We start from the raw sequence: 27490 nt of genomic DNA, 5'->3' as shown, positions 1-27490 counted from the left end.
AGCTTTTTCCAGTACTCTGCTTTTTTAGTTCCCAGTTTAAGATTTTATGTATTTAGTTGTATCTCAAACATCGTTTAGGGAAATGTGATAAAAATAAAAACCAAACCAATCCGGAAATCCAATATTTTATTCTCAACGTTTCGGCTGCGAAAAATGTCATCTCGACCATCAACCTTCAGGAATGAGTGATATCATTTGCTTCAAGCCAACAAAACACAACTAATTATTATCCAACATTTAATTTTTATTAACTCGATTCCATATTGGGCTTACTTATAACTGGTTCCGTAAGCTAAACGGTGTGTATAATCCTAAACAAGAGTAAAAGAGATTGAGAGAGAGAAAGAACAATTCTACACTCGCAAACGTACTGTTCACCATAAACAGTTTTTTCTTCTTATTTTTCCTCCATGTTCTCTTCTACTATCCGGATAAAACGCCGTTTAATGCTTGAGCATTTTTCTCTTCATTCTTCTTCAGTAATTTTCACAATTCATAATTTCGTTCCATCCCGAGTTAGACAACTGACAGCGTGGCTAAACTGTCACACAACTGGGACCGTGGGGCGATGTTCTGCACTGATTCCTAAAACTTTTCGAAACGGGCACGGGGCACGGAAATAAAAATGCTACTTTTTTTTTATTTACAGTGTTATCATCATTTGCTTACAACTAGAAACGTGTTTTTTTTTGCTTTTAGCTTTCGTTTTCGGTACGGTACGAACTCGTGGATGAGCAATGCTGGATGCGTAGATGGGCACAGCAGTTTCTTACTGTTACACTTCTATGGGTAGATATCTTAAGTCTTATAACCGATTTGATGGATTTGACAGAGCTGACGCTGAATGAGGGGTCACGGGGGACTTAACTAGGGAACCGGAATCATGGGACAGGGGGGAGAGGGGAGTTCAACATTAAATTAAATCTTAACATGATACGCAAAAAAACTGTAGATGGCTTTGCTTCGCAGACTACAAAACTAGACAAAACACAAAACTCTAGCTCTAGAAAGGGGACTTAGACTGAGAGGGAGCGAGCGATTGGATGCGCGAACTAGTATTCGATGTTGTGACCCCTCAGAAAAGCGTCAATCTGTCCACTGGAGTGACCCTGCGGTTGAACGAAGTAGTACTGCTGCTGGGGTTGCGGAACGCGTTGGATTTGGGGAGTGGAAGCTTGGAAGCGATGCTGAGGGTTTTGGACCTTCTTGGCAGCTTCCAACCGATCCGCACGGAGCTGGTTTTGCTGCAGTTCGAGCTGCTGTGCGAACAGCTGCTGGCTGTTCAGGAACTGCAGTTCGTTCTGCTGCTTCTGGTAGATCTGTTGGGGGATTTGAACCTGGGCTGGAGCGGGTTGCGGCTGCTGACGGTACAGTGGACTCTGCTGCTGCAGATGCTGCAGGCTGACCAGCTGCGGCTGCTGGTGGTGCTGGGGATGATGGACGTATGGTTGGATGCGGTGATTCAGCTGGAAGTCACCGTCACTTTGTGGGAGCTGCTGGTACAGTGCGGTATCGTACTGGCCAGTTTGTGGATCGAACACCAGCTGGGTTTGATAGATGGGGTTGTTGGTGACCTGCTTGGTGGTGGAGGATCCAATCGGTTTGGATGGAGTGGTCGAGGGGATCTTGCTTTCATGCTGGAATTTCTTGAACTCGGCGTCGAAGTCTAGCGGACCACGGGTTCCACCGAGGAGGCCGGTATTCTTGGTGGTCGAAAAGAAACCACTGACGGGGGTGGTCGTGTCTGGCCGATAGGTTGTTGGTGGAGGTTGGGTTTGGAGGGTGTTCTGAGGGGCTAGTCGGTAGACGGTTTTGGGGGTGATGTTCACCGGGACTGATTGGGTTGGTGTGTGGTAGACCATGTTGGGGGTTGTGCTTACGACCTGCACTCGTGGACGCTGCGTAACCGTCTGAGGTTGCTGGCTGGCGAATGGTCGAGCTGCTGGACGCACGCGCTGACCAATTTGGACTTCTTCTTCGGATTCTTCCTGATTGTAGCCTGAGTTGTAGGTGTTCTGGAAGACGGTCGTAGTTGGACGAGGCGTTGTGTGAGCGGGACGCGTTGGAACTGGTCGTGGAGCCGATGGTCTTCTGGGGTAGTTCTGGGGCACGTTTTCGTTTGACTCTTCCTCAGATTTCTCTTCCTCTTCTTCACTACCCTCGGGGTTGTTAGGATCACATGGATTTCCCGACACGTAAGTGAACTCACGTTTGTTACCGTCCGGATCGATGTAACCGTACTTTCCTCGTACCACACAATCCGTACCTCGGGTTTCCTCCTTGAACGATCCATCGGCATCTTCGTAGCCAAAGGTAAATGAACCATCATCGTTTACTTTATTGTAGTTGCGAATGGTTTGCACCGGTGGCGGACGCGCCTCCTGAACCTTATGACGGGGAGACAATGGAGCGGCGGTCGTGACCTTCACTGCCGGTCGGTAAGTATCTGCACGGGCCCTCGGAGCCGGGGTACCGTACTGACCGTTATATTCGTCCTCGCTGGCCACCAGCACCAACTGGCGGGGATCTTCGTCATCTTCGCGGGCTTGCGCCCGGTAGTACTGCACCGCCTGCTGAGCTCGATTGTCATCTTCCACGTCCAGCTCGGCACTCGACTGTTGAGGGTCTTGCTGGAGCACTCGGGGGCGTACCCGAAGTCTACGCTGCTGCTGGGCCTCCGCCGAGCATGCCAGTAGGACGGCTAGGCCGGCCACTAGCAACCACTGGAAGGAGCAGAAAAACAAAAAAAAAGGTTGTTAATTCATCGACTATCGACTAAAGATGAGAAAATATGAAAAGTGGTCAAAATCTGAATTTAAAATCTGAAATGTTATTTAAATGTCACTAAAAATACGCAAAAGTTTCGAGAAGTCGCCAAAATATCCCCCGAAAACTTAAATGTCATCAAGAAGCCATAGAATTGCTAGAATATCAACGAACAATAGTCGAGGAATTTGGCTAGAAAATCAACGAAAGTTCAGAAGAATTATTAAGAAATGTCGAAAATTACTAGAAATCACTGAAAAGTCGAAAAGCAGTTCTCTAAATTTCTCCAAAGTTTATCAAGCTTAAAAAAATTATAAAATAGTTGTTAGACCGTTAATAAAATATTGTTAAAAAGATGTGGAAAGATTTGAATGAACCGTGTCAAAAAGAGGGTTGCTAGAGGAAAAGTTGATAAAATGTCATTAGAAAAGTTGTAAAAAAATTGTAAAGACGTGTCAGGAAATGTCAAGACATTAAGAGCAGAAATAACTCAAGACTTTTAAGTGATTTCTCGATAAGTACCCGTCGTAGCACAAGCCAAAAGATTTTCATAAATACATTAGAAAAACATTAGAAAGTTATGATAAAGTTGTCAAAAGCTAATCAAATTTCACTAAAAAGACGTTGAAGGATTTCGAAAAAGTTGTAAAAAAATATTTGTAAAAAAATGTTTTGGAAAAGTGGAAAATGGTTGAAGATTTTTCATGGAAACATCGGACAACTGTTGAATAGTTACTAGCAGGCTTGTGGAAAGAGTAAAGTGAATATTCATATTCATGAGTACTGCGTATAGCAACATTCTGCACCAAACTTCTTCATTCTGCTTTATGCTGTATTTCTGCCGCTCGCAAAAATAAAAAATGTACTTGTTGGTTGCACCACTGCTGAGCGAAACAAGAGTGGTGAACTACTCTACTGAGATTACACAGAAGTACACCGTGGTGAGCACTGTTGAAGAGCTTGGTAGCTGCAAGGTTACAGAGTCCGCTTTGACAAGCGAATGGTCATAGGTTCGAATCTTAGTAGTACCAAGCCATTCGTTGGCAAAAAAAACTGTAAGTATGGGTTTATTCTCAGGCTTTTCCACACAAAATCTTCTCTCCAGACTTAATAACCACTGGTCTAAAGTTTCGATTATATCATAGGCACTATAGCACGTTATACGCTGTTAGAGTTATAGCTTGCAGGAGGACATGATAGAGTCGATAAGGAAGGAAGTAGGTTACTAAGTCTGAATAAGAAGACAAAAAGCACAAACGACACGGAGCAGGTTACTTCTTAATAAGTAACACGGCAAAAGGGTAAAAATAAAACAAAAATGTGCGAACAGCGAAAGCGTCCGGACAATGCCACAAAAGATCAAAAAACTAGACTGGTCGCAGTGGGGTCCATAAAAAAAATACACTGCTGTGATAAATTCGATAACATTCGAAGAGCAAACATGTTTTACGGACGTCTGCCTTTTATTCAAATTCAAAATACAATGCAAACAACGCAATCTTCTTTCCTACCTAGGTGCTCCTCTCATTTCCTCTTAAGAGCAGTTCCACAAAAAATGTCCCAGTTTTAATATATTTTTTAAATTGTAATTTTTGATTTAGTTGAAACTTTGCACAGACGTTTCTATAGGCAAAAGATGCCTTTTTGTGCTATTGGTTTGATTTTTTGAAACACGACTTATTTTCGAGAAACTATTGAAAAATGCTATTTTGGGAAGGTATTGATGATTACAAATATTTTTGGGGTCAAAACGGTTTGTTCGAACGGTGTGACGTTTGCCTTTCCGAAAAAATTCACTCTAGAAAAAAATTATTTACTTTTGAAAAAAAAAGTTAAAAGAAAAATTAAAAATAAATTATCTGAAAAAGCTCATTTTCCAAAAATCTAGTTTTTTTTTTTATAAAAACTACAAAAGATTACCTGAACAATGCAACTGGTTTGATCATGGAGAAATCAAGAAAAAAAAGTTATAATTTTTTGAAAAGAGATATTTCAGATTTCACCGCGATGTTTTTTTTTTGCGAGCTTCTCAGATACACACGATGCGCTGCTCTTTTTAAGCAAGTGCGTTGCTTTGCCCACCAGTGTGAGAGTAGTTGTTTGTGCAGTAAAAAATAATCTCTTACACACTAGGAATTTTCTGAGCAGAAGTGACAAGCCTGGTTACTAGGAAGTAACCATAAAAATGGTTAAAATACGAAAACTATCAAACAAGAATTGAAATGGATGAAAAACTAATCGGAAAATGGAAAAGTTTGAAGTGTAAGAATTCGATAGATAGAGTTACTAACATACATTAAAAATATCTACAAAATCGTTCAAAAGCTGTCCAAAGTTTGTGAATTCTCCAAATAATTGTGGAAACATTCTTGAGGTTGTCAAAAATTATTCAGATCTCGTGGCTTTGAAAAGTATATCAGCAAAAAGTAACAAGAAAGCGGCAAATGTTAAAAATACCATGTGAGTAAATAGAAAAAACCTAAATTAATCCACCTAGCGGTCAGACTCAACCATTCTCATTCAAACTTGTTATTTGTAAAAATAGTTTTACATGAATGCTTAAATCCAATAAAGGTACATTCACTCTTTGGGATCTAAAATATTGATGCTGTAATTGAAGTATAAAGTATTGAATTTGACGTAATGTTAGCGCTTAAAAAATAGCGAAATAAAAAAAATGACTCTTAATTCGAACAATTTAATCACGAGCGATACCGGGAACGTTCAAATAGTACGATACCACATTTAAATCATGTTGAGGCCATATATATTGATCAAAGCAGGTATAGATTTGAATAGTCTTTGAATTTCTTTTCTTTCCATAACTACTGAACCACATATCAAATTGTTATGAAGTTTGTTATTTCTAAGTTTGAGAGATGACTCGTTTGTATGACACTTATTATGTTCGAATAAGTCGTGTAATACTTTAGATAATAGACTTTCGTCGTTTTAACAATTTAATGCATAACGGTTGCTTAAGTTCGATTATAATCAAATGAAACCACGTGTTCAATCATAATTCATCAGTTAACCCTTAACTAGCCTGTTCATCTGATATTAACATTGTTCAAATCGGTTGTGTAGTTTCTAAGATAATGAAGTTTCGTGATTTTCACATTTCGATACATTACAGACGAAGTTACGATCCGATTACAGCGAAATTCAATGAGGTGTTATGAGGCAGCTAGACCTTTAATTTGACACTAATTTTGTGGAAATCAGTTCAACCATCTCTGAGAAAAGTGAGTGAATCCAAGTAGTCTTCGAAATATGTTCCTTTTCATAGCTGGATTTCACATTTTTAACCATAACAGGCAAAGTAATAGTCCGAGTGAGATTGGGAGAGCGTTACACACACATACACACACACATACAGAAAATGCTCATCTCGTCGAACTGAGTCGACATTCGGCCCTTTTGAACACTTTTATACCTTTGGTTTTTGCAGTGATTGCTATACCTTTCTAGCAAAACTTACAACGTTCATCAAAAACATCAAAAATTATTGAAAGTTTTTTCTAGGACATTCGTCAATTTTTTTTAAGGGGCATCTAAAAACCAATGATGATAGAAATCATCAAGAAAAACCTTTGTAATTACAATTATTATCAGAAATCTTTATTTTATAATAAAATACTACAAGGTATACAGCCCTAGGGTTGTATGAAATGGTGACGTGGGACTAAACAATGTAATTAGGGGATTTTTTGTTACAAAATATACAGAGTCTGTAGACAGAATCAATGTGTTTGCTCAGCGACTGTACGTATTTTTATTTTCAGCCTCCTCTGGGAACCCATTTTTGAAATATATTCAACAACACTCGAAAGAATATCGTTTATATTTGGCGATATTATGCTTGTAGTTTTTTTTTGTGCGGGCAACATGTATTTGATAATTGAAGAAGCACCAAGGATTTCTCGTAATGCGTCAAAGTCAGAATTAACTATCAATAATCTCTTATATCCTCAAAAACCAAATCCAATAATACTTACGTTATCATAATGAATGGTTTTGTCTTATTTAATTCTGATTAAATCAAATCTATGATATGGATCTAACTTTCATAATAATATAGCAGCCCTTACAAAGGTTCTTATTAGCAAGTTCCAGCAAAAAAACGTAGCATTCAACAATTCCATTTTTGTTTTTTTGCTTGACAATTCTTTCCATTTCGTACAACCAGGTACATTCGCTGTATTACGAAGACAGTAATATACGTTTTTTATGATAAAGGTTAGAATAATAATATATCATTTAACAATTTTGAAATGTAAAAAGAGATTCTGAATGAAACTTAATAAATAAACCAATAATTCACAAGCATTCGCTGGCTCTTACTTTTCTAGAAATGTGTTAATGTGGAATTTACTCTTTCGATACTATCTGGTCACGATTATTTAGTGAATATCGTAGATAAAATTAAATAAATATCCGTTGCAAAAATTTACAATACTTATGGTAATCATTTTTATGAGATAAACTTTCAATCAATTTTATGAGATAAACTTTCAATCACAAATTGTTCAAGAATGGGGATTGTTTCAAACTTTTCGGAAAACTTTTACCTTCGAGACATCATATTAGTCTAAACTCATGGAAGCAAAAATAAATTGACCTATTGGGACGGGGAGACTCTGTCAATTTTTATTTCGATATTGATACAGAGAATATCACAGGGAACGGTTGGTGTCCATTCACGTCGTCTGTGCTAGGAATGCTCGCATGTGATTGGTTCATTGTTCGCGTAAATTTGTCCTTGAAACTTTTTATCAATTTTACGGCTTAGCAATGAAATTAGAGTGATAACAAGCATATTAAAAATTGTTCTACATTTTATCTATCCAACAACATATTGGTTATTGTTATCCATCATGTGGTTATATTGTTATTAACGTTTGAAATCTGACGCAACATGTGCCAGTTTCATTTCAAACTTTACAGAATGCATCCCAGTATAGTAAACAAAGACGTAGTCCCACGTCAAAAAAATAAAATAATAGAGTAAAAGTGTAACAAAATCTTTAAAAGGTAGATGAAAAGTCGAGAAAAATATACTGAAACGGTTTCTGCCAATAATCAAGCAGCTGTCAGGAAGTTATAACAAAAACCCCAAAAATCTGCCAACAAAATTATTTTTTTTAAATTTTTTTCAAGTTAATAGAATGCCAACAAACACCATTCAAAGAATTTTCATAAATACATTAAGAATTCGTTTAAAAGTTGCAACGAAATCAACGCAAGGTTGTAAAATCTTGCATTAGTTGTTCAAAGGTCGTGTTAAAGCTTCCCGAAAGTTTCAGGAAAAGTGATTGGAATATCAACAAAATTTGTAAGAATAAAAAAATAAATATATTAATTTTTTTTAAATATGACACAAAACGTTCGAAAGTTGTCAATAATTCGTCACTTGAATATCAATATCATTGAGAAATTGTCGAAATTGTTCGTCAAGATTTTTCGAAAACTGAACCACGAAAACTGACAAACAAGTATGAAAATATGAATAACCTGAATGAGAATGTAGGCAAAAAATGAAAAATTATAATTCTAAATTTTTACTCCACAAAGTGAAGATATGTCAAAATCCTTCCGAAAGTTGACAAGAAATCATTTGAATACTGATGGAAACTAATGGAGCGTCAACAAAACAATAGTTGTGAAATTTTTCTATGAAATATTGATAATTTGATGAAAAGTTGCCAAGAAAAGTTATAAAATGTATGGTAAACTTTTGTAATGAATTAATAAAAATGGTCAAATGTTACTAAAAGATGATAAAAATATACACAAAAATTCGATTAAAAACTGTCCAGAGGTTATAAACCCTCGTATTAGAACCATACCGAAAGATTTATATCTTTAGTAATTATTCGGATAAATCGATTTAAGAAAAGAGGTTTAAAAACTTCCACAAATTTCCATTACATTCTTAGAGAGTACTGCCAGCCACTCAGTTGATTTGGCGTGGAATACGTGAAAAATAAAATGTCAAAAAATAATATTCTCAATATATATTAAAAATATCAATATATGGAGAGCAAAAAAATATTTGGTCGAAAGTTATTAAAGTATATATAATGGTAGAAATGTCAAAACAACATAACTCAATAAGGAAATTCTTACAACAAAAAAAAGAGTTAAAAGAGGCCAGAAAATGTCGAAAGGTATAAAAATGTAAATAAATATCGACAAAGATCAAATATATGAAAGAACCGAACCGAAATTTCGTAGCAGGGTAAAGATTTTTGCATAGATCAAACATTGAAAAAAAAATCTAAGAAATTTTTAAGAGGGTGAAAAGTAATAAAGACTTTTAGAATAGCTTGAACGTTCCAATTTTACAATTTGAGTTTTATCTAAGTTTTACTGTCAATTTTCATAATGTGGGGGAGAATTCCTTCGAATATCGGTTTGCCTTGATTAATGCCTTCAGAATTTTCTAGGCTGGACGTGGAATAGAAATAAAAGTAAATCAAATTATTATAATTTTATCACAAACTAATAGAAATGAAAAACTTTCGATTTCACTTAAGATCAGTGATCCGCAACTTCCAAACAATTTCCAGTTAAGACCATTCTGCTTTCCGTCGTGCGTTTCTGATTCTCGAGAATAATTTTTTACAAAACTAGCATTTTCACACACTCCTATAGGCCTAAAGAAGCTAGATCGAGCAATTATATATCGTCTTCCATACGTTATTATGTAAAACTTGTACCGAAAGTATTTTTCGAATCCTCAGTAGTCGAATCACTATGCGTTTCCATTGGCTAAGAATTCCTGTGTAATTGAAAAAGGACACGCATGGTGATTCGTAAACTGTGCTATCGTTAATAAGAACAATTTTTATAGACAACACGACGCAAATCGAGAAAGGTGTTTAGCCTTTTCTTCTTAGAACGAGTTTTTCTACGTGATTGAAACTGGAAAGACTACAGCTTCAGCTGCAGGTGTTTAGATTACAGGTAATTTCTATTATAATTGAATAAATAACAGTGAAGTGCTATGCTAATAGATAATCTTATTAACGTAATTTCCGTTCCGGGCAATTACTGTCGCACTTCTTTATTGAAAAAGTGACAATTATTGCTTCAGCTTTACTACTACGATAAAACCAGAACCCTTTCTCTCCTGATTAATTGAAATCACACTCAATTGCGTGAAGCTTACAACTGAGTTTAAACATCGATTTGACGGCACGTGTTTGGTCAGTGAAAGTACCAAACATTGAACTACTTTTCAGCGGATGCCAATCACGCAACGATGAAGTAACCGTCATCGCCGGCGGAATCTCCAAAACAACCTTGAGGCAGCAAAAATAAATCTCCAACAGATTTCCACACTGCAGAAAACTAATTTCCTTCCCACCGCGCGGCGTTTGAGCAAATTCCCATCCGGTTAGTGGCTATAAAAAGTGCAGAACAAAAAGCACCACGTCAGATTCTCCTTGGTAAATCGTAAATCACAACTCATTAGGGTTGAGAAAATAGAAAAAAAAAAGGAAAAAAAGGAAGAGTAAGCAGAAATAGAAAAAATCGAAAACAGCCCAGGAAGTGATCGCACGGTTTTCGATTTGCTAATTTCCTGTCCGATGTTTTTTGTGGTCGATCCACGTGTGTGTAGTGTGCAGATGCAATCGCATGCAGTCCCAGCCCATGCAGCATAAATGAATGAAGATCGTCCCTCCCAGATAATGGTTTATCGGTGTAAGACTCTTTGTTCATTCATGTTCGCAGAACAATGAGCGTCTACTTAAAGACCTGCCTTTCGCACAGCTGCCGGAGGTGTGAAATGAAGCATAAAGCTGTTCTGTCTTAGTTACCTGCTGCTGCTGCTGCTGCCGGGGTGATTTATCGTGGCTAGCTTTCCCACCATTGAATTAATTCCGGACCTTTATTGAATTAATTCCGATTTTTTCCACCCAATGGGACATGAATTCAATCGTGTGCGAACTCGGTAATTGTGGTGCAATAATTCTCACTTTTACCTGCTGTTGACTACCAGTGAAACCCGACAATTAGAGTCCAATTGCGTAGTTGTACGTAATTACGAACGGTTCCATATGTTCTTGTATTATCGCCCTCGCATTGTCGTTTGTTTTCAGAAAAGCGCCAAATCATTAGTAAAATTTACCATCATCACTATCTGTGGAATTTATTACGAAGTGTGTGGCTGCAATTTCCGTCGATGAGTCGACGATTGAGCACCATAAATTGCCATCAGCTGCTGCCGGTGTCTCAACGCAACCTTCCAACCCAGAGGAAGACTTTGACTTTTCAGCGCACTGACTGTTATTAATTACTGCATTGCTTCCTGCAGAGAATCAGACAGGAGGACGGTTTTCACATACGAGGAAGTGTCTTTGATTTGTACACACACACGCACAAGCCGGGTGGGTGCACTTATGTAACTTCATTCGCCCCAGTGTTAGGCCGTGTTTATGTTTCTCGACTGGTTTGCGGCACAGTAATCAAAAAATGGTTAGAAAAATAGTATTATTTTGGACTTATTATTGTCGCATACAAATTATGGTGTTTCTTAGTTTTTTTAAGGAATCTGTTATTTTTTGCGCTTCTTCCATTTCAGAACTAGTAGAATTCGAAACAAAACTAGCGCTGTAAAGGACGCTGATACTCCAGGTGGCTCTTTACGGACATGAAGCATGAACGCTGAAGGGAGCTGACCGACGAGTGCTTGGAGTTTTTGAGCGTGAAGTCGATCGATACTTGGAGGTTAACTGGAAGAAGGAGTGTGGCGCAGGCGCATGAATCACGAGTTGTACAAGGTATACAAACATGCTGCTATAGTGAGGGTAATACAGCGGGGCAGGCTTCAGTGGGCTGGACATGTAGCCAGAATGCCTAACGAGAGAGCCGTCAAAACTATCTTCAGTAGAGAACCAGGAAGAGGCGGTCGACTCCGTGGCAGGTCTTGCACGCGGTGGAAAAAAATGCACGATCTACTGGTGTACGAGGAGACTGGAGAACGGCTGTCCAAGACAAAAGAAGCTGGACATCTCTAATACGTTCGGCCCTAGACCAGTGAACGATCCATAAGTCAACTAAATAGAAGTAAGTATGAATATAAGTTGTTGTCGATCAGTTTCCTCTACGAGTATTACAGGATAGGAGTTGTATTACAGTTAGTGCAATGCTCTGGTAACTTTTGATAAATAAGAAAAAACTGTAGCACGAACAAAACATCTGGTGGGCTACACTAACTTGCCTATAACTCTTTACTCTGTTTTTGTTTTTTTTTTTTTCATTTAAAGCAATTGGCCATTAAATGTATACATTAACTAAAAAATATTAAATTGTACTACAGTTTTCTGGAACCTATTTTTCTCGTATATTTTATCATTTTTTGTTCATGTTTTGCACAGTTTTTTGGTGTTCTCGCTTCAGTTATTTGGGGTCCCTACCCAAGCATCCAGAAGTTCAAATTTCACTTAACAAACGAACTTAGAAGTTCACATAAGGCTCAGATTTAGTTCAGCGGAAATTTCTAGCAGAACTACTTTCATAATCCCTGGAAATGAAGCTCTGTTAGCATTTTATCCGTACTTTCAATCAGTACGAAAACTAATAAGTAGCTGCCTTCTCTTTTTTATCCGAAGCCTTGAAGTTCACATAAAGTTCACATGAAGATCAGGTCCATCCACATTCCAGGTGGACAGGTCTTTGACGATTTTGACCCTCCTCCTCTACTCCCCCGTGAACAATCCCAAAACATTTTTTTTCCTAAATCTTAATTCTAATTAAAATCCTAATCCGAAACTAAATCCAAAGCCAAATCCAATTTTGAATTTTATTTCAAAGAAAGTGTGAATCCAAATTGGAATCCCTGTCCAATTTATGGTCTAATCTGATTCCGACTCCAAATCCACTTCATCGTATATCTCCAAATACGAATTCGAATTCAAATATGTACCCAAACTTAAGCACAATTTCGAATCCAAATAAGTATCCTGAATCCGAATCTCACTACAAATTTGCTGGAATTTGAATCAAATCCTAACCCAAATCGCTATACCAATCGTCATTGAAATTCAAATCCGGAGTCACATTTGACAAAATCCAAACCCGAACCAAGGTCCAGTATATGATCCAAACCCAAATCTAATCCGGGTTTCAAACTTTCAAACACGAATTCAAATTTATAGTCAAATTCTAGTCCAAATGCAAATTCGATTCTAAAGTCAAATTTATATCGCAAACTCAAATCCAAATTTTTATTTAAATCGGAATCCTATTCAAATCTCACTTTAAATCCCGATTCATAGGCTGTTCTGGGTTTGAATCCAAATCCGTGTCCCAGTCAAGTTTATGATTCGAAAAGAATTTTTTTTCCGGTTCCCAACCTAAATTTTTACTCAAGCTGAACTCCAAATGGGAATTCCACACCTGAACCTGAATCCAAAATTTTATTCAGACGACAAATTGATGATTCAATCGAAATCTATGAATCCAAATCCTAATTCGAAGAAACTTTCAAACTAATTCAAAGCCGAATCAAAATGTAAACTTAAGTCACTATCCAAATAAAAATTTCAATCAAAATCTTAATCTAAATGCATTTTTGAACCCCAATGGTCGAAATCGAAATTTAAATCAAACGTTAACTCTAATTAAAATCCAAATCAAAATCTGCATTTCAATCCAAAAATAAGCATCATCCCAATTCAAATGCAAATACTATTCCGAATGTAAATTCGTATTCAATTCTAAATTCAGTTCAAAATTCTTCAACTCTGTGGTAAAATTTAAACTTATATCTGAATTCTTAACGAAATTCATACAAAAATTAGAATGCGATTCCGAGCTCGAATCCTAATCGTAATTTTAAAATTTGTACCGTAAATCTAAGTTTAAACCCAATTCAAAACAAAATCCTTACCCCAGTCCAAGTTTAGGTTCAAATAATAGTTCCGGCTTCATAACCACTTCGTCAAATACCTCCAAATAAAATTTTAAATTGAAATTTCTTTTTAAATTCAAGTCCACCCTTACAAACAATTTGGTATTTAAATACAAATCCAAATCCGGATGCAATTCCAGATTTCAACAAAATTCCCAATTAGTTCAAATCGTTCAAATCCAAATCAAAGGTGAAAAAAATGTTTATTAAAATCCTAATCTCACTTCATGTTCTTAACTTCAGTGATCCAAATTCTAACTGAGGTTGAATAACAATCCAAATTTAAATCCATAATTAAACTCTGAGCATCATCCTGTTTTAAATCATGATACTATTTCAATTTCAAATCCGGATTCAATTCTAATTTTGGTTCGAAATTCAAAGCCACAGTTGAAACCAAATCCAACTCCGTATTAAAATTAAAATTGATATCTGAATTCTTATCAAGATCCAGATATAAATGCAATTCCGAGTTCAAATCCTAATCATATATTCAGGTTCAAGTTTAAATTCCTAATCTAAACTCAAATCGAAATCCTGACCCCAACCTAAACTCAAATCCGCGTTCAAATCCCATTATAAATTCAATTCAAAACTTGTTGGGTCCAGGGTTTCCGAACCGGTCTGGGGAATCACTTTCAACTTCCAAAAACGCTTCTCCTCAACAGGAACAGAGGATTGCGGGACGGGTATCTTCAGGCTCAAAATTCCTTTTTCACAGGACGAACAATGCATGGGCAGCGTTCGAAAATGCGTACTGATCGAGCGGACACGGATACAGGATGGCGGCTCAATTTCCAAAATTAAATTCCCTGATATTCCCTGATTCTCCCTGATGTTCCAAATTTTTTTCCCTGACTATTCAAATTTATTTTAAACTGATTTAAGTTACGACTATCATAGGTTTTTTCACCTAAATCACAAAACTAAAACGGATCAGACTTAAACTGGTTCCTGCCAAAATTCGCACCAGCTAAACTTATTTAAATTAGCTTCGCTTTTACTAACTTGAATCTTGAGCAAAAATATATTTTTGTTGAGAAACAAGTCCAGTTTGATCAAATTGAAAATAAAAATTGCATTGGTCGACAAAAGAGAAAAAAAGTTGTCCCAAAGTACAAAAAAGTACCCTAGAAATTATAGCTTTTTAACCATTCCTTTTCATTTGGGTGCTCCTGGTAAACGCAGAAGTGCGTCAAAAGGCCGCAGGGTAATTACTCGCTATGTTCGTCGTTTTTACGTTTACTTACAGGAAAACTTTATGGAAGTCTTTGAAGACTTGAAGCATTTCTGAAACGTCTAGGGGCACTAACTTTTTGAGGGGCAATTAACTATTTTGAGACACACCTATTTTGACAAAAAAATAAATCAGATTTGGAATTCTGGTTGGATCAGTTGAATAATTATTTTAAAATCTTGACTGTAAAAATAAGAAAATAAGAAACAAACTAATTCGCAATCAAACCTTTACTCTGAACCCTGTCGAATGCTTTTTCTGAGTATAGAAGAGCAGCTCCACGTGAATAACCTTCGAATTTATTAGCACGTATCATCATAAATTGATTGGTCGACAACTTTAAACCTCAGCTGGATCCTTATCCGGCTTTAAAATTGGAGTATTTTTGGCATTTTTCCATAATTTGGCTAAATATTCATATTGAAACGATTTCTGAGAGACAACTTGAAACCGCAGCTGGATCCTTATCCGGCTTTAAAATTGGGGTATTTTTGGCATTTTTTCATAATTTGGCTAAATATTCATATTGAAACGATTTCTGAGAGTATCTCAAGAAGAACTTTAATTAAAATGTCACCAGGTGCTTTTGTATTATTGAAAATTTTAATGATAGATTTTAATTTCAGCTAGTTCCAATTAAATCCAATTAATAGAAATTTGATAACATCAACGTGTGATCATATTTCCAGTTCGCCTATTTTTCGCTTTCCCTACTGCACATACTGTCTGCTTAATGAACTTATGTGTTAACGGGTAAAAGCCGTTGTTAAAAAATAGAAATATAGTTCGAAAGATCACTATATTCCGAGTTATAAACACATTTAAACTATTGAGCAAGTCTTTGAGTCTTCTGTCAATTGGTTGCAAAAAAGTAATCACCATTTTTGATTACTGGAATATGACAATGGCGATAGTGAAGCTTGCTCAGGCGATTCTAGAAGATGTGTCAATAGTTCTGAAGGAATTGTAAACTGGAAATCTCGTCCAACCACTGGTTTTTACGAAAAAACTGTAGTAATTAGCATAAAATGCGCGCACTACGGAATGACTTGTTAGTACTTATTTGGATACTTTTCGAAAAATTTAAAGTAACTTTTTCTTGATATTTTGGTCACTACGAGCCCTGTACAAGGTCTCATCAGTTGCAATTCATTCTCAGAAAGTTTTACTGTACAACAAAAAGTTCCCGTGCATTCCCCGCTGGAATTCAACTGAAATTTGAACTGTGATTGCAGTTTAACAAATATACTTGAAATTTTTGGAACTCAGATCGAACTGATCGAAAAATTAAATCCCTGATATTCCCTGATTCTCCCGGTTTTTCCCGGTAGTCGCCACCCTGTGGATAGTAAAGACACTGATTAATTCACATGTAAGTTTTTAGCGCCAGGTAACCACAAGCAGTCGAGTAGGACGGGAAGAAATTAGCTTGCTTTCGCGGGTAAGTACCGGTCACTTCACGCAAATGAATAGTCACTTTTTTCCGTTGAACCAGTACACTTTATTCTCTTTTGTATTTGAGGGTATTTCGGGTATAAAATAACAAACTTCCAAGGCGACCGTTACTTTTGGGAGGTTTTTTTACGAACTGAAGGAGTTTTTTAGCTGCGGGTAGTACTTTTATCGAAATTGTAAGCGGAATCAGTCGGAATAAAAATATAATAAAAACCAGCATAAAAAACTACTGTCATGTGCTGCCCAAGATCATTGCACTACAGGTAGACAAGCAAGATTAGTAATGTGCTGCCATCTGTACGTCGATTTTTGCGGTGATAATTTATGCTGCAATTCGGGCCTAAACAAAACTCTTATAATTTTCATCGCTTTAGCTCGTTGTTAATTGTTTATTATTTCTGATGTTCTCGTATGTATTTTTCTCAAATTCAAATTCAAATCCAATTTATGCCAAAAATTTAAATCCAATTTCAAATTTAAATCGAAATACAAAAGCAAATTTCAATTCAAAGGTTGCACTATGTTTGAATCCCAACCTGATTCCACTTCACGATCCAAATGCAAACCCAATTCCAGATCTTTATCCATTCAAAATTCAAATGCATAGGTAAATCTAAACCCAACCCCGTTGTAAAAAATAATAGGAAAAATTAACTAGAATCCAAATTCAGGCCAAATCTGAATCATGCTCCAACCTGAATCGAATTCAAATCCAAGCTTAAATTCGAGTCCCAATCTGAATCCAATTCTTATTCCAACAACCAACTCGAATCCAACTATGTATTAAATGTCAAATTCAAATATTAATTTCAACTCAAATCGATTAGTCCAATTTTATATTCTAATCTTCAGCTAAATTCCCAGGAATTGCTTTCCCGGGAAACCAGGAATGAAAAATTTTATTTCCCGGGAATTCCCGTGATCCGGGAATGGAAAAAAAATCTTGACAAAATGGGATTTCAAATAAAGTTTGTGAAAAAAAGGTAACATAAAAACGTTTAAAATTTCATTACTAACTCGCATGTAGAACAAATTAAAAAAGGAAAAAATATAACAAAACATATTCAAGTTTACATCAGAAATTCGCGATCGTTTTTTTACATTTTTTACATCGACAATTTTACGCTAAGACAAAATAATGTAATTTCCTCCTGTAAAACTTTATTTAGATCCGCTAAATCACCGCTGTTGTTTGGTTTTTAGAATACTACCAAATCACTGATTTTTGCTAGAAATGTAGCAAGAAACAAACAAAACTGGAGTGTCCGGTACTTTCAGTTTGTTGAAGAGAAAGCTGAGTGTTGGGCAGGCATTAGACGAGGCAAATATTTGCTATATTTGGTTTGGAATTTTTTAGGCAACACATTTCTTCGGGTTAATATATATGCTATACTATTACACTACAGCAAATATTTACTCAAAATTCAGTTTTCTTAAACGGAAGCAAAGCCTCATTTTTTTTATCAAATATATTTGCTATGCCATTACATGAAGCGAATTATTTTCAAAAAATAAGTTGCGTAGCAAATCTAGTTTTCATTGACAGAACAATATTTTAAACCCTTTTGGTGTTGGTATCATCATCGATTAGAAAGTAGGATCCTTGTGTGAAAATTTTAATTGATTCGGCAGTTTTCTGTGAATGAACGATACTAACCGAAAGGAAACGAAAGAATACTAAATAATCGACTCGAAATAAGTCAATTTTAGAGCATTTGAATGAATTTTTATCAATAAACAAAGAAAAAATCAAACATCTCCCTCAGTTGTGAACTAACTAGCTAAGAACGACATTAGACGAAGTAAATATTTGCCTAATTTTTCGTTTACTAAATAAGAAAGCAAATATTTTTGACAAGTAATTGAAGCAAATTTTGCGAAATTTTTCGAGGCACTCAGGAACTCCGGAATTTCTGTTCTCGGGATTCGGGAATCCCGGGAAAAGACATTTCACGGGAAATCGTTCCCGGGATTGCCCGTATTCATATCCGCATCCAAATCCGAAAACAAAAATTTAGGTGAAATCGAAAACAAAATGTAATTCTGAGTTTCTATCCTAATTCAACTCCAAATTCAATTGACTGTGTGTTGTGTGTGTAGAAAGAGTTGAACAAGTTGGAAAATTGAACGTCGAGAGATGATGAAAAATTCATATACCTAGTTTTCGGGAGAAAAATTGGACGAAACGGGAATCGAGTGTAGTGAAATCGATTTAGTGCTTATGATTGTTCTAGCGGAATTGGTTAAATTGTTCAGAAAACTTTAGATTGTGTTATTGTCTCGCGGCTCTTTGTTTCGCAGTTTCGTGGTGGTAGTGTGCATATCTGGATAGTGTGTATCAAATTACCGGGACTGCTGCTCGCACTGGCCCAACGATTCACAAATGGGAAGGGAATTGGAAGATAAGTATCGGTGTTTGTGTTCTTTTACATGCAATCTGAAGTAGAAGTGGGCAAAACAGTTCTTTACCGAAAGCGGCTCTGAACCGGTCACTCACCGTCTCAATTAACACCTCATAGTTAACCAATGAGTATAAAAGAGAGGTGAGGAGAAAACCTACTAACACTTGCACGCGCCCCTCTGCTTGCCCCCTTCTGCCCAGAGATGATGCCAAATAGTGACGTAGCTATTTGAGTTTACCATTGAACTCGTCTAGTTGTTTACATTTGAAGCATTTACTAATACTAGGAAAATGCACTCTCCTCCTCACCTCTCTTTTATGCTCATTGATAGTTAACAATTATTCGCGAGATTGATGGATCGTGCTGTTTCGGTAAACTTCGGTCTCGGGCGAACCATCCGTTTTAGCGCGCAAAGAACCGTGGTTCATTTTCTTGAGCCGTTCGATCAATCGCTCGAGCTCGGCTTACCGAAATGTACTATTTTCCGTAATGAGCGCGTGCTAAAAATCTTTGAACGTGATAAGCAGAACGTTAGTAAATATGAATGAGCCAGAACCGGTCAGTTAAATATTCCGCTCCACTTATATATCGATTGTCTAACTATATAGTCAAATATTTATTTACCGCGCGCGAGATTAGGAAATATATGATCGTTACCGTTTTGCAATTTATGATTTTTCTAGCTTTTGCGCAAATATTGTTACAAATAAACTTTTCTCTCAGTTCACCATATTGTAATTTTATAGGTGGAAATGAAACTAGCTATACTCGGATTGTTATTGATTTGGCCCTTTGTAAATAAACACTGTTTGTATTATGTATGGTTGTATATTTGCATTTTTCAAATTATGAGGCTTTGAATGCATGCAACTCTGCCAGTTTTCATACTTCATAGGTGTCACAGGTTACTCATCGTATCAACGGACTCGTTCAAGCGCTATATAGAAATTGTATATTTTATGATACAAACCACGCACACGTGTACGTGGCCCCTACAACATACTTATTGCTTGTTGGTTTAATTCGATTCCATGAACGAAATTATAAATTTTGTATTTCTTCCAAGTAAACCACACACATTTTTCCATGGTATTTCGTGTTTTAATCGGTCTCAAATCATGAAATAGTTTTTTTTTTAAATAGACGAACAGTATACGAGAAATTTATTAGGCATAAAGCCAGATGTGCTGGTGACCAAATATCTGGATACTCCGCGTCGATACCATCCATGAGATCGTATTTTCTACAGATTGATCATCAACGCGTAATAGTTGTTGGTAGCCAAAAGGGTCACTTCAACACAACATAGGAGTGGAGGGGCATTAACGTGGATACAACTTTCGTGATTCGTAGCTTTAGTAACATTATATAGTTGACTAATATAAATCAATGAAAGATACGTTTCGGTTTCACGGTTACATACGGTTACAGTTACATTATGACCTCGTAAGGAGATGTCCGAACATTTGAGTTGTCTAAATTCAATTGTAGATCCGGGATCAACTCAATTATAGGTCCAGTGTGCGTTCAATCATAGGTCGCGTGCGTTTCGTTTTTTCAGTGTTACATCATCAAACAGAATGAGTTCGGAACCCGTTTTTATTTTCGCGATGAATATAATTATTCCATAGGCGCGATATTAGTTGTTATGAACCCGGTGCTCGAAATCAGTGCATCGTTTACCAAAACGAACCCAGCTGCAAACCCTTCCCTCACCTCCAACATCCCAGTGATTTCTCGTGGAAGTGCAGAGGTGTTCTCGGCTTCCAACAAAGCGAGTATCACGTCAACATGTTCCTATACATACTCCTCCTTTGACCTGCATTCGGATGCGGCCGGCGCTGGTATTGCCTAATATAAAGATTAAGGTCACCAGTTTTAACACATTGAGGATGAATGTTAATCCCAAACATCATCCGCTGGTTCTCTGTGTTATTACAGCTGATCTGGCAATAACGGAGTAGCAACCGCGGGCGGTCAATCATGCTCATGCTCATGCTCAATTCAACTCCAAATTCAATTATGCCTCAAATTCAATACTCAAATCCACAACTGAATCCAACTCCAACTGCAACTGAATTTCAATCGGATTCCATGTAGGTACAAGATCAAATCACAAATATAACCTCAGACTCAAATCCAAATTCCATGGTAGGGTTCGGACCTCTCAGGGTTTTTTGCGATTAACTCGCGTAATATAGAAGCAACTCGAGACATTAATATTTTTCTTCAGTAGCGAATTCATGTGAATATCGGTATGCTCTTTAGTCTTCCCTACTGCTAGGGTCCCAAATAAACCTTTTAGCTTCATAATGCGTGAATTTATTTTCTACGACAATGCATTAATTTGTTTCCTCAGATGATGATGATTTTGGTAATCGAGCCGTGAGTATCCAGAATTTGCTTTTTAGTTTAAAATACAGGGTGGATGAGCCGGTTACAGCAAGTGCACTAGTTATGGCTAGAGCGCATAAGCGCAATGGTACCAGTTGTGACAATACTCCATCTAAACTCCATATGTCATAACTGGTTCATGCCATAACTGGTACTTTTTTTAGGTATTGCCATAACTGGTGCTCTACCTGATAAAATTTGCTATGAAGGACGCACACACTTGTACGGACCAGTAAGAAGACGCAAACTGAGTTAGTACTGCGAAAGTGCTCCTATATTCGTTTACTGCCTCGCTGTTGCGATTTTATCTGCTGATGATTTTTGCCAGAAGTTTCACGCGAGTGCGATGCTAACTGACTAACATTGCTAACAGAAAATTGCTTGCTAACAACCACTTTTACTCAATTGGTGGTAATAGTTATCATATTATAAAAACCTTGTAAATTTTAGCTATCCAAAGACACATTGATTATTACATTTTGGTCAGTTAAATAGAAACTAATAGAATTCGAAATCATACCCATCTCAACGTCATAAAAAAGGGAATCCTTTTAACCGTATTTGTAGTATAACTTTGCCTACTGTGCGCACTAGCAGTTCTGCACAACAGCACCGCGGTGTGCTGCTTGACATCCTAGTTTGAAATTCCGTTAAGATGAGATACGAGCACAACCACTGTTTGTGATGACAACAGCGCCATTGCTGGCGCATAACTTTCAAGAAGAGTATGTCCTCAGTTCAGAACACGTATGACGACTCATCACTTGAATGGTTCGAATGGAAATGACATGCAAACGAACAAAGGGGATAATCGAGTTGGGCTCTAATTGATAACTGATCGCATAAACTCGTAACCGTTTTTTTTTTTTTGGTTATGTAACAAATTTGGCCAGCCCCTTTTGCGATATTTGACAAATCTTGTCCATCATGCACCGGATGACGAAGTCTCTCGCTTCAACAGAAGACGAAACGAAAAGGCTTTGAATGACACAATAACCCTCTTCGTCATTTGAGTTGCATAACGGTCCCTCGATTCGGTTTGCAAAGTCGAACAATCGAAGTTTTTTTTGCGATTATTCTTCGATCTTCTTTCACTTTCTTTCACACTGCTGCACCTCAGTAAGCTTTGATTCGAGCAGACGACTTAGCCCATCGTTCGAACGATTGAGGTTAATTTGGAACGCCCACAGGTGCCCGAACGATCGGTGAACTACAATCCATTAACGACTTGTTGCTAGAAAATTTGTGCTCCGAGCGGGAATTGAGATGTTGAGCTGTTGAGATTTCAAGGTTTCAATTACTCCGAAGTGGGGGGCCGGTGGCGGTCAAGAGGCCGGGGCGGCCGGCTGCCGTAAATGGGAATCGCCATCCGTCGTTCTCTCGAACGACGGTGAGTGTCACCGTTGCTTAATGTGGCCAACCGAAGGTTGCGCGATTTATTCCACGTAAACTTAAACTGTCAATTATGGACGCTCTCCGCGCTATATTTGCCCCAATTTAATCCGTTCGGAAATACGGTGCAGCATTAATCAATCTCGACAAAATCACTAAATCCTATTAACATGCATTAGCCAATTCACAAAACAAACCCCAAAACGATTCGACCATTTCTGTCAGCACCTACTCCGATTAGGCTAATCGTATGTCATTTCTTCGTACCGGGCTTTTGTCACCTTCCATCCGTTCACCGCGTCGTCTTAACGGTGACGGTGCGGTGGTGTGAAACTGCCTCGGCATGTATTCCCTTCGCACCTTTAATGTGGGATATGAATTATTTATGAGAAGACCACGACGGAATTTAGAGTCACCTTACTTACGGTGTGCAGCTTGATGATGACGGCTTTGCGATGGCGAAGTCAACACACATTCGCTTTTGCATTGTACCGAGAGCAATTTTGCAAATCATTCAGAGTGAAGTTGATCAATCTCGGCTGCTCGATTGCGACGTGGGCAGTGACAGTGACAGTAAGCGTAATTACTGTATAAACACAATCGGTTGTTATTGTTTCTGATTGCTTTTACTTCTGGACTCTGGTACTATTTGTCACACTCGTCGCTGGTGATTGAAATGCATTACAATTATATTCTAGTGTTTTTGGTTTTACAAACTTCGTGCACAAAATTGTTTTCCCTTTTTAATATTTATTATTTTACAAAAAGTTAAATTGAAACAACACTAACGACATTTTATTGAATTCTGGTTAAGAGTCAGTTCATTAAAAGAATAATTCTAGAAGTTCCATATCAATGCAATGATCGAAATTCCAGTAGTGTAAGGAACAGCTTAATCAGTGCTGCCTATTTTGATGAGTCAAAGAAATCTAGCCTAAAACTTTTGATTAATATGGATTCAAAAATGCACAAAAATCGATCACATTGAAGTTGGCAACAGTGGTACAATAGCATCCATAGCATCTTTAGACGACTTTCTTTGTGCTGCTTACAACCGCAGCTTCGGAGAGGCCAATTTTAAAATTCTCTCGCTCGACCACTTGCAGTGCGTGTTGAAAATTGAGGGGCGCAGGCTAAAAAAAATTCCGGGTTCTAGTGACGAATTCTATTTTTGTATCTTTTTCAGACCTGCAGTCTGAATGGACTTTGATGGTGCTTTGTCAAGTACGCTCCGTGATTATTTTTTCTCCAGTAGGAGAGTATGGGTTTTTTGCGACAAGACCCACGATTAAAACTAATTTTTTTTCACGATATTAGAATTTCTTAAAGAAAATAAATGTCGAAAGATGTCGCTTAAACAATTGAAAAAAATAAGTAATATAATCTACACCGAAGATTCGATTTCTTTCAAGGTATTGAGTTTTTATTTGCTAGCAATCAGCATTAATTCGTAGCTTCCCTCCTTTATTACGGGTGAAATCAAATTAAAAAAGACACGGTGGTGTAAAATTTCATAGACTCTGCTGTTTCCTTTTTATTCCGATTACACTCTAGCGCTTAAACAATTATCTTTGCGCACCTTGTGGTAGCTTCTTTGAAAAGGGCAATTATACGCTTTAATGCTGCTGCCATGTTAATGTTTAAGACACGACATTTTGAAGTAGAATACTTCTCTCAGGAAGTTCGGCTACATAGGGATGTGAAATGAAAATCTAAAACCGAAAAAAGTGAAAAATATGTCCAATTTCAAATGCTAATAAACCGATTAGTATTCGATGGATTTCCTTCGTTCTTGCAGCAATAGATTGGAAAATCTTCTAAGATTCTTCCCAAAATAAGATAATTGTAATTTTATTATTCACACTATTGTACTATTGAAAATAGTCAAGCCTTGTCAAAACGAAAATTTCGACCCCTGATTGGTCGTTATATGCTTGCTTCCCAAGCACGGTCGACAGAATCATATACCTTGCAATTGAAAACATGCTATTTGGCCTATATAAGAGCCTGTTTTAGTCCAAGCCGCTCATAACAGTTCTGAACAGCGACGACAGCAGTCCTCCCTTAGCAGCAGTGGGTACCATCGATAGCGGAAGCGGCCACAACTGTGGCTTGGCTGTGGATAGGCCAGCGTATAGCGGCCACAACTGTGGCATAGCGTAGCATCAGACAGCGACAACAGCAGTCGTCCTTCCTCAGCAGCAGCACTAGCCCTGTGGTTGGTCACCACGTCTCAGGAGCAGCGCGGTTTTTCTCAGCGTGTGTCGCCAGACAGCCATTATTCCCCCCGTGTTGGGGCAGCATGATGATTGCCATCAGGAAATCCAGTTTCGGAAATCAAAATGCCTTTTTGAAGGCAAATAAACAAGTCATTGAAAGTTAATAATTTTTGTCAACGCAAGCAAGCATTCTGTGTTGCATCCTAGCAATTTAAATTTGTCGCACCCGTTTAATTTACTGAATGTGAAATAGCTTCCACAGTGCATGTTGTCCGTGTATCTTATTTCCCCCAATGTTAGGGCAGCTCAAAGGTTGTAATTAGCAACCGATTTTGAACCACACCATGCTTTTTTCAAGGCAAATAAAAAATAATTGAAGGTTAATAATTTTCTGGCATCAACACAAGCAGACATTCTGTGCGGGATGCAATCAAATTCTGTTGTAGTTGTCTAATTTTTACTTTCACTTTATTTAGTAAACCCCCCACTGTAGGGGCAGCGCAAAGGCTGCGATCAGCATAACCGACATTGAATAATAAATTTCCCTGTTAGTACGCCTTCACAAAAGCAGTTAGTCCGACTATGCAGAGCTAATATGAAGTCGATTCAATCAATCAGCATAAACCGAATTTCGTCATCTCCCAGCTGCCAAGTTGCAACATGATGCAACACGCAACAGCTAGCAAACGAAATCGCTTGATGTTACAAACCGCAATAAGATACGGGTTAAAACCGTTGCGTGTGTGAGAGCACCATCGGTGTTTATTCGCTGGATACACTATCTACTGTCTACTGAACGCAATAATCTGCTTACATGCGACATGGGGACGGGAACATTTTCTTCAACCAAGCTGCACAACACGACACAAAACATGTTATTTTGTTGCTTCAATGAGAGTGCTATCGGTCCGGCTCGACAAGAAATCATTTTTGTGCATCCGTGCTACGAAACTGAGGAAAAACTTTAGAAACTGAAAAAAGAGGTGGAGCTTATCAAATGATCGCTATATCATTCCACCACGTACGTGAAATAATTCATTCCTATTTTCATCCCTATATAAGAGCCTGTTTTAGTCCAAGCCGCTCATAACAGTTCTGAACAGCGACGACAGCAGTCCTCCCTTAGCAGCAGTGGGTACCATCGATAGCGGAAGCGGCCACAACTGTGGCTTGGCTGTGGATAGGCCAGCGTATAGCGGCCACAACTGTGGCATAGCGTAGCATCAGACAGCGACAACAGCAGTCGTCCTTCCTCAGCAGCAGCACTAGCCCTGTGGTTGCTCACCACGTCTCAGGAGCAGCGCGGTTTTTCTCAGCGTGTGTCGCCAGACAGCCATTATTCCCCCCGTGTTGGGGCAGCATAATGATTGCCATCAGGAAATCCAGTTTCGGAAATCAAAATGCCTTTTTGAAGGCAAATAAACAAGTCATTGAAAGTTAATAATTTTTGTCAACGCAAGCAAGCATTCTGTGTTGCATCCTAGCAATTTAAATTTGTCGCACCCGTTTAATTTACTGAATGTGAAATAGCTTCCACAGTGCATGTTGTCCGTGTATCTTATTTCCCCCAATGTTAGGGCAGCTCAAAGGTTGTAATTAGCAACTGATTTTGAACCACACCATGCTTTTTGAAGTAGAATACTTCTCTCAGGAAGTTCGGCTACATAGAGATGTGAAATGAAAATCTAAAACCGAAAAAAGTGAAAAATATGTCCAATTTCAAATGCTAATAAATCGGTTAGTATTCGATGGTTTTCCTTCGTTCTTGCAGCAATAGATTGGAAAATCTTCTAAGATTCTTCCCAAATGAAGATAATTGTAAATTTATTATTCAAACTATTGTACTATTGAAAATAGTCAAGCCTTGTCGAATGAAAAATTCGACCTCTGATTGGTCGTTGTATGATTACTTCCCAAGCACGGTCGACAGAATCATATACCTTGCAATTTAAAATATGCTATTTGACCTATATAAGAGCCTGTTTCAGCCGAAGCCGCTAATAAAAGTTCTAGACAGCGACAACAGCAGCAGTCCTCCCTTAGCAGCAGCAGTGGATACAACAGCAGTAGCAGTGCAGCGGATAACGACCACAGCTGTGGTATGGCAACGGATATCAAAGCGCGTCTCAGCATCGATAGCAGGACCACGTGATGCAGGGCAGCGGATACCAATGGCAACGGAAGCGTCCACTACTGTGGCAACGAAGATAGCGCAGCGGTTAACGTTGGTCTCAGCATCTATATAAGCAGGGTCAGCTGATGCAGTGTGGCATTTTAGTAAAATGCTGTCTCTGAGCGATAGCAGGCACACTAGCAAATGCACCCAATGAAAAGAATGTTCTGGAAAGCTTTTCAGTGTTTATTTCCCCCAAGGAATACTTTATTCGCACTGCCAGTGATAACGCACAGATGTGATCGGCATCTTATCAAACATTGAATCAAAAAACGAATTGTCCTTTTCAGGATGAAATAAAAACCTAATTGAAGAGTTAATATTTTCTCTTAAATCAATTTACACTTTCAAGAAATTTGGAACAGATATATATGTATTTGGTTTCATCTCCGTGTCTCAGAACGTACTGAATTATCTTTTCCTTCAGTCATGAGCACAACATCCGAAAAGTTTTCATTATCAGCATAGAAATTAATTTTTCGCATAATCAAAATTCAAAAATTATCAAGTCCAAATCATGACAAGCAACTA

General features: G+C 37.7%; 1 protein-coding gene across 3 annotated transcripts in view; it reads right to left on the bottom strand.

Moving 5' to 3' along the window:
* Nucleotides 1-223: 223 nt before the first annotated feature.
* Nucleotides 224-27490, bottom strand: part of LOC129718558 (PAX-interacting protein 1-like) — a 64879-nt gene continuing 37612 nt past the window's right edge. For all 3 annotated transcript variants that reach the window (XM_055669435.1, XM_055669436.1, XM_055669437.1), the window contains exon 3: nt 224-2723. In XM_055669435.1, the coding sequence (XP_055525410.1) occupies nt 1053-2723 (1671 nt within the window). In that variant the 3' untranslated portion in view covers nt 224-1052. The remainder of the gene's footprint in view (nt 2724-27490) is intronic.

This window comes from Wyeomyia smithii, chromosome 1 (assembly GCF_029784165.1).
Source record: "Wyeomyia smithii strain HCP4-BCI-WySm-NY-G18 chromosome 1, ASM2978416v1, whole genome shotgun sequence".
Taxonomy (NCBI): Eukaryota; Metazoa; Arthropoda; class Insecta; order Diptera; family Culicidae; genus Wyeomyia; species Wyeomyia smithii.
Note: the sequence above shows the minus strand (reverse complement) of the source record. Positions and strands in the feature narration are given on the sequence as shown.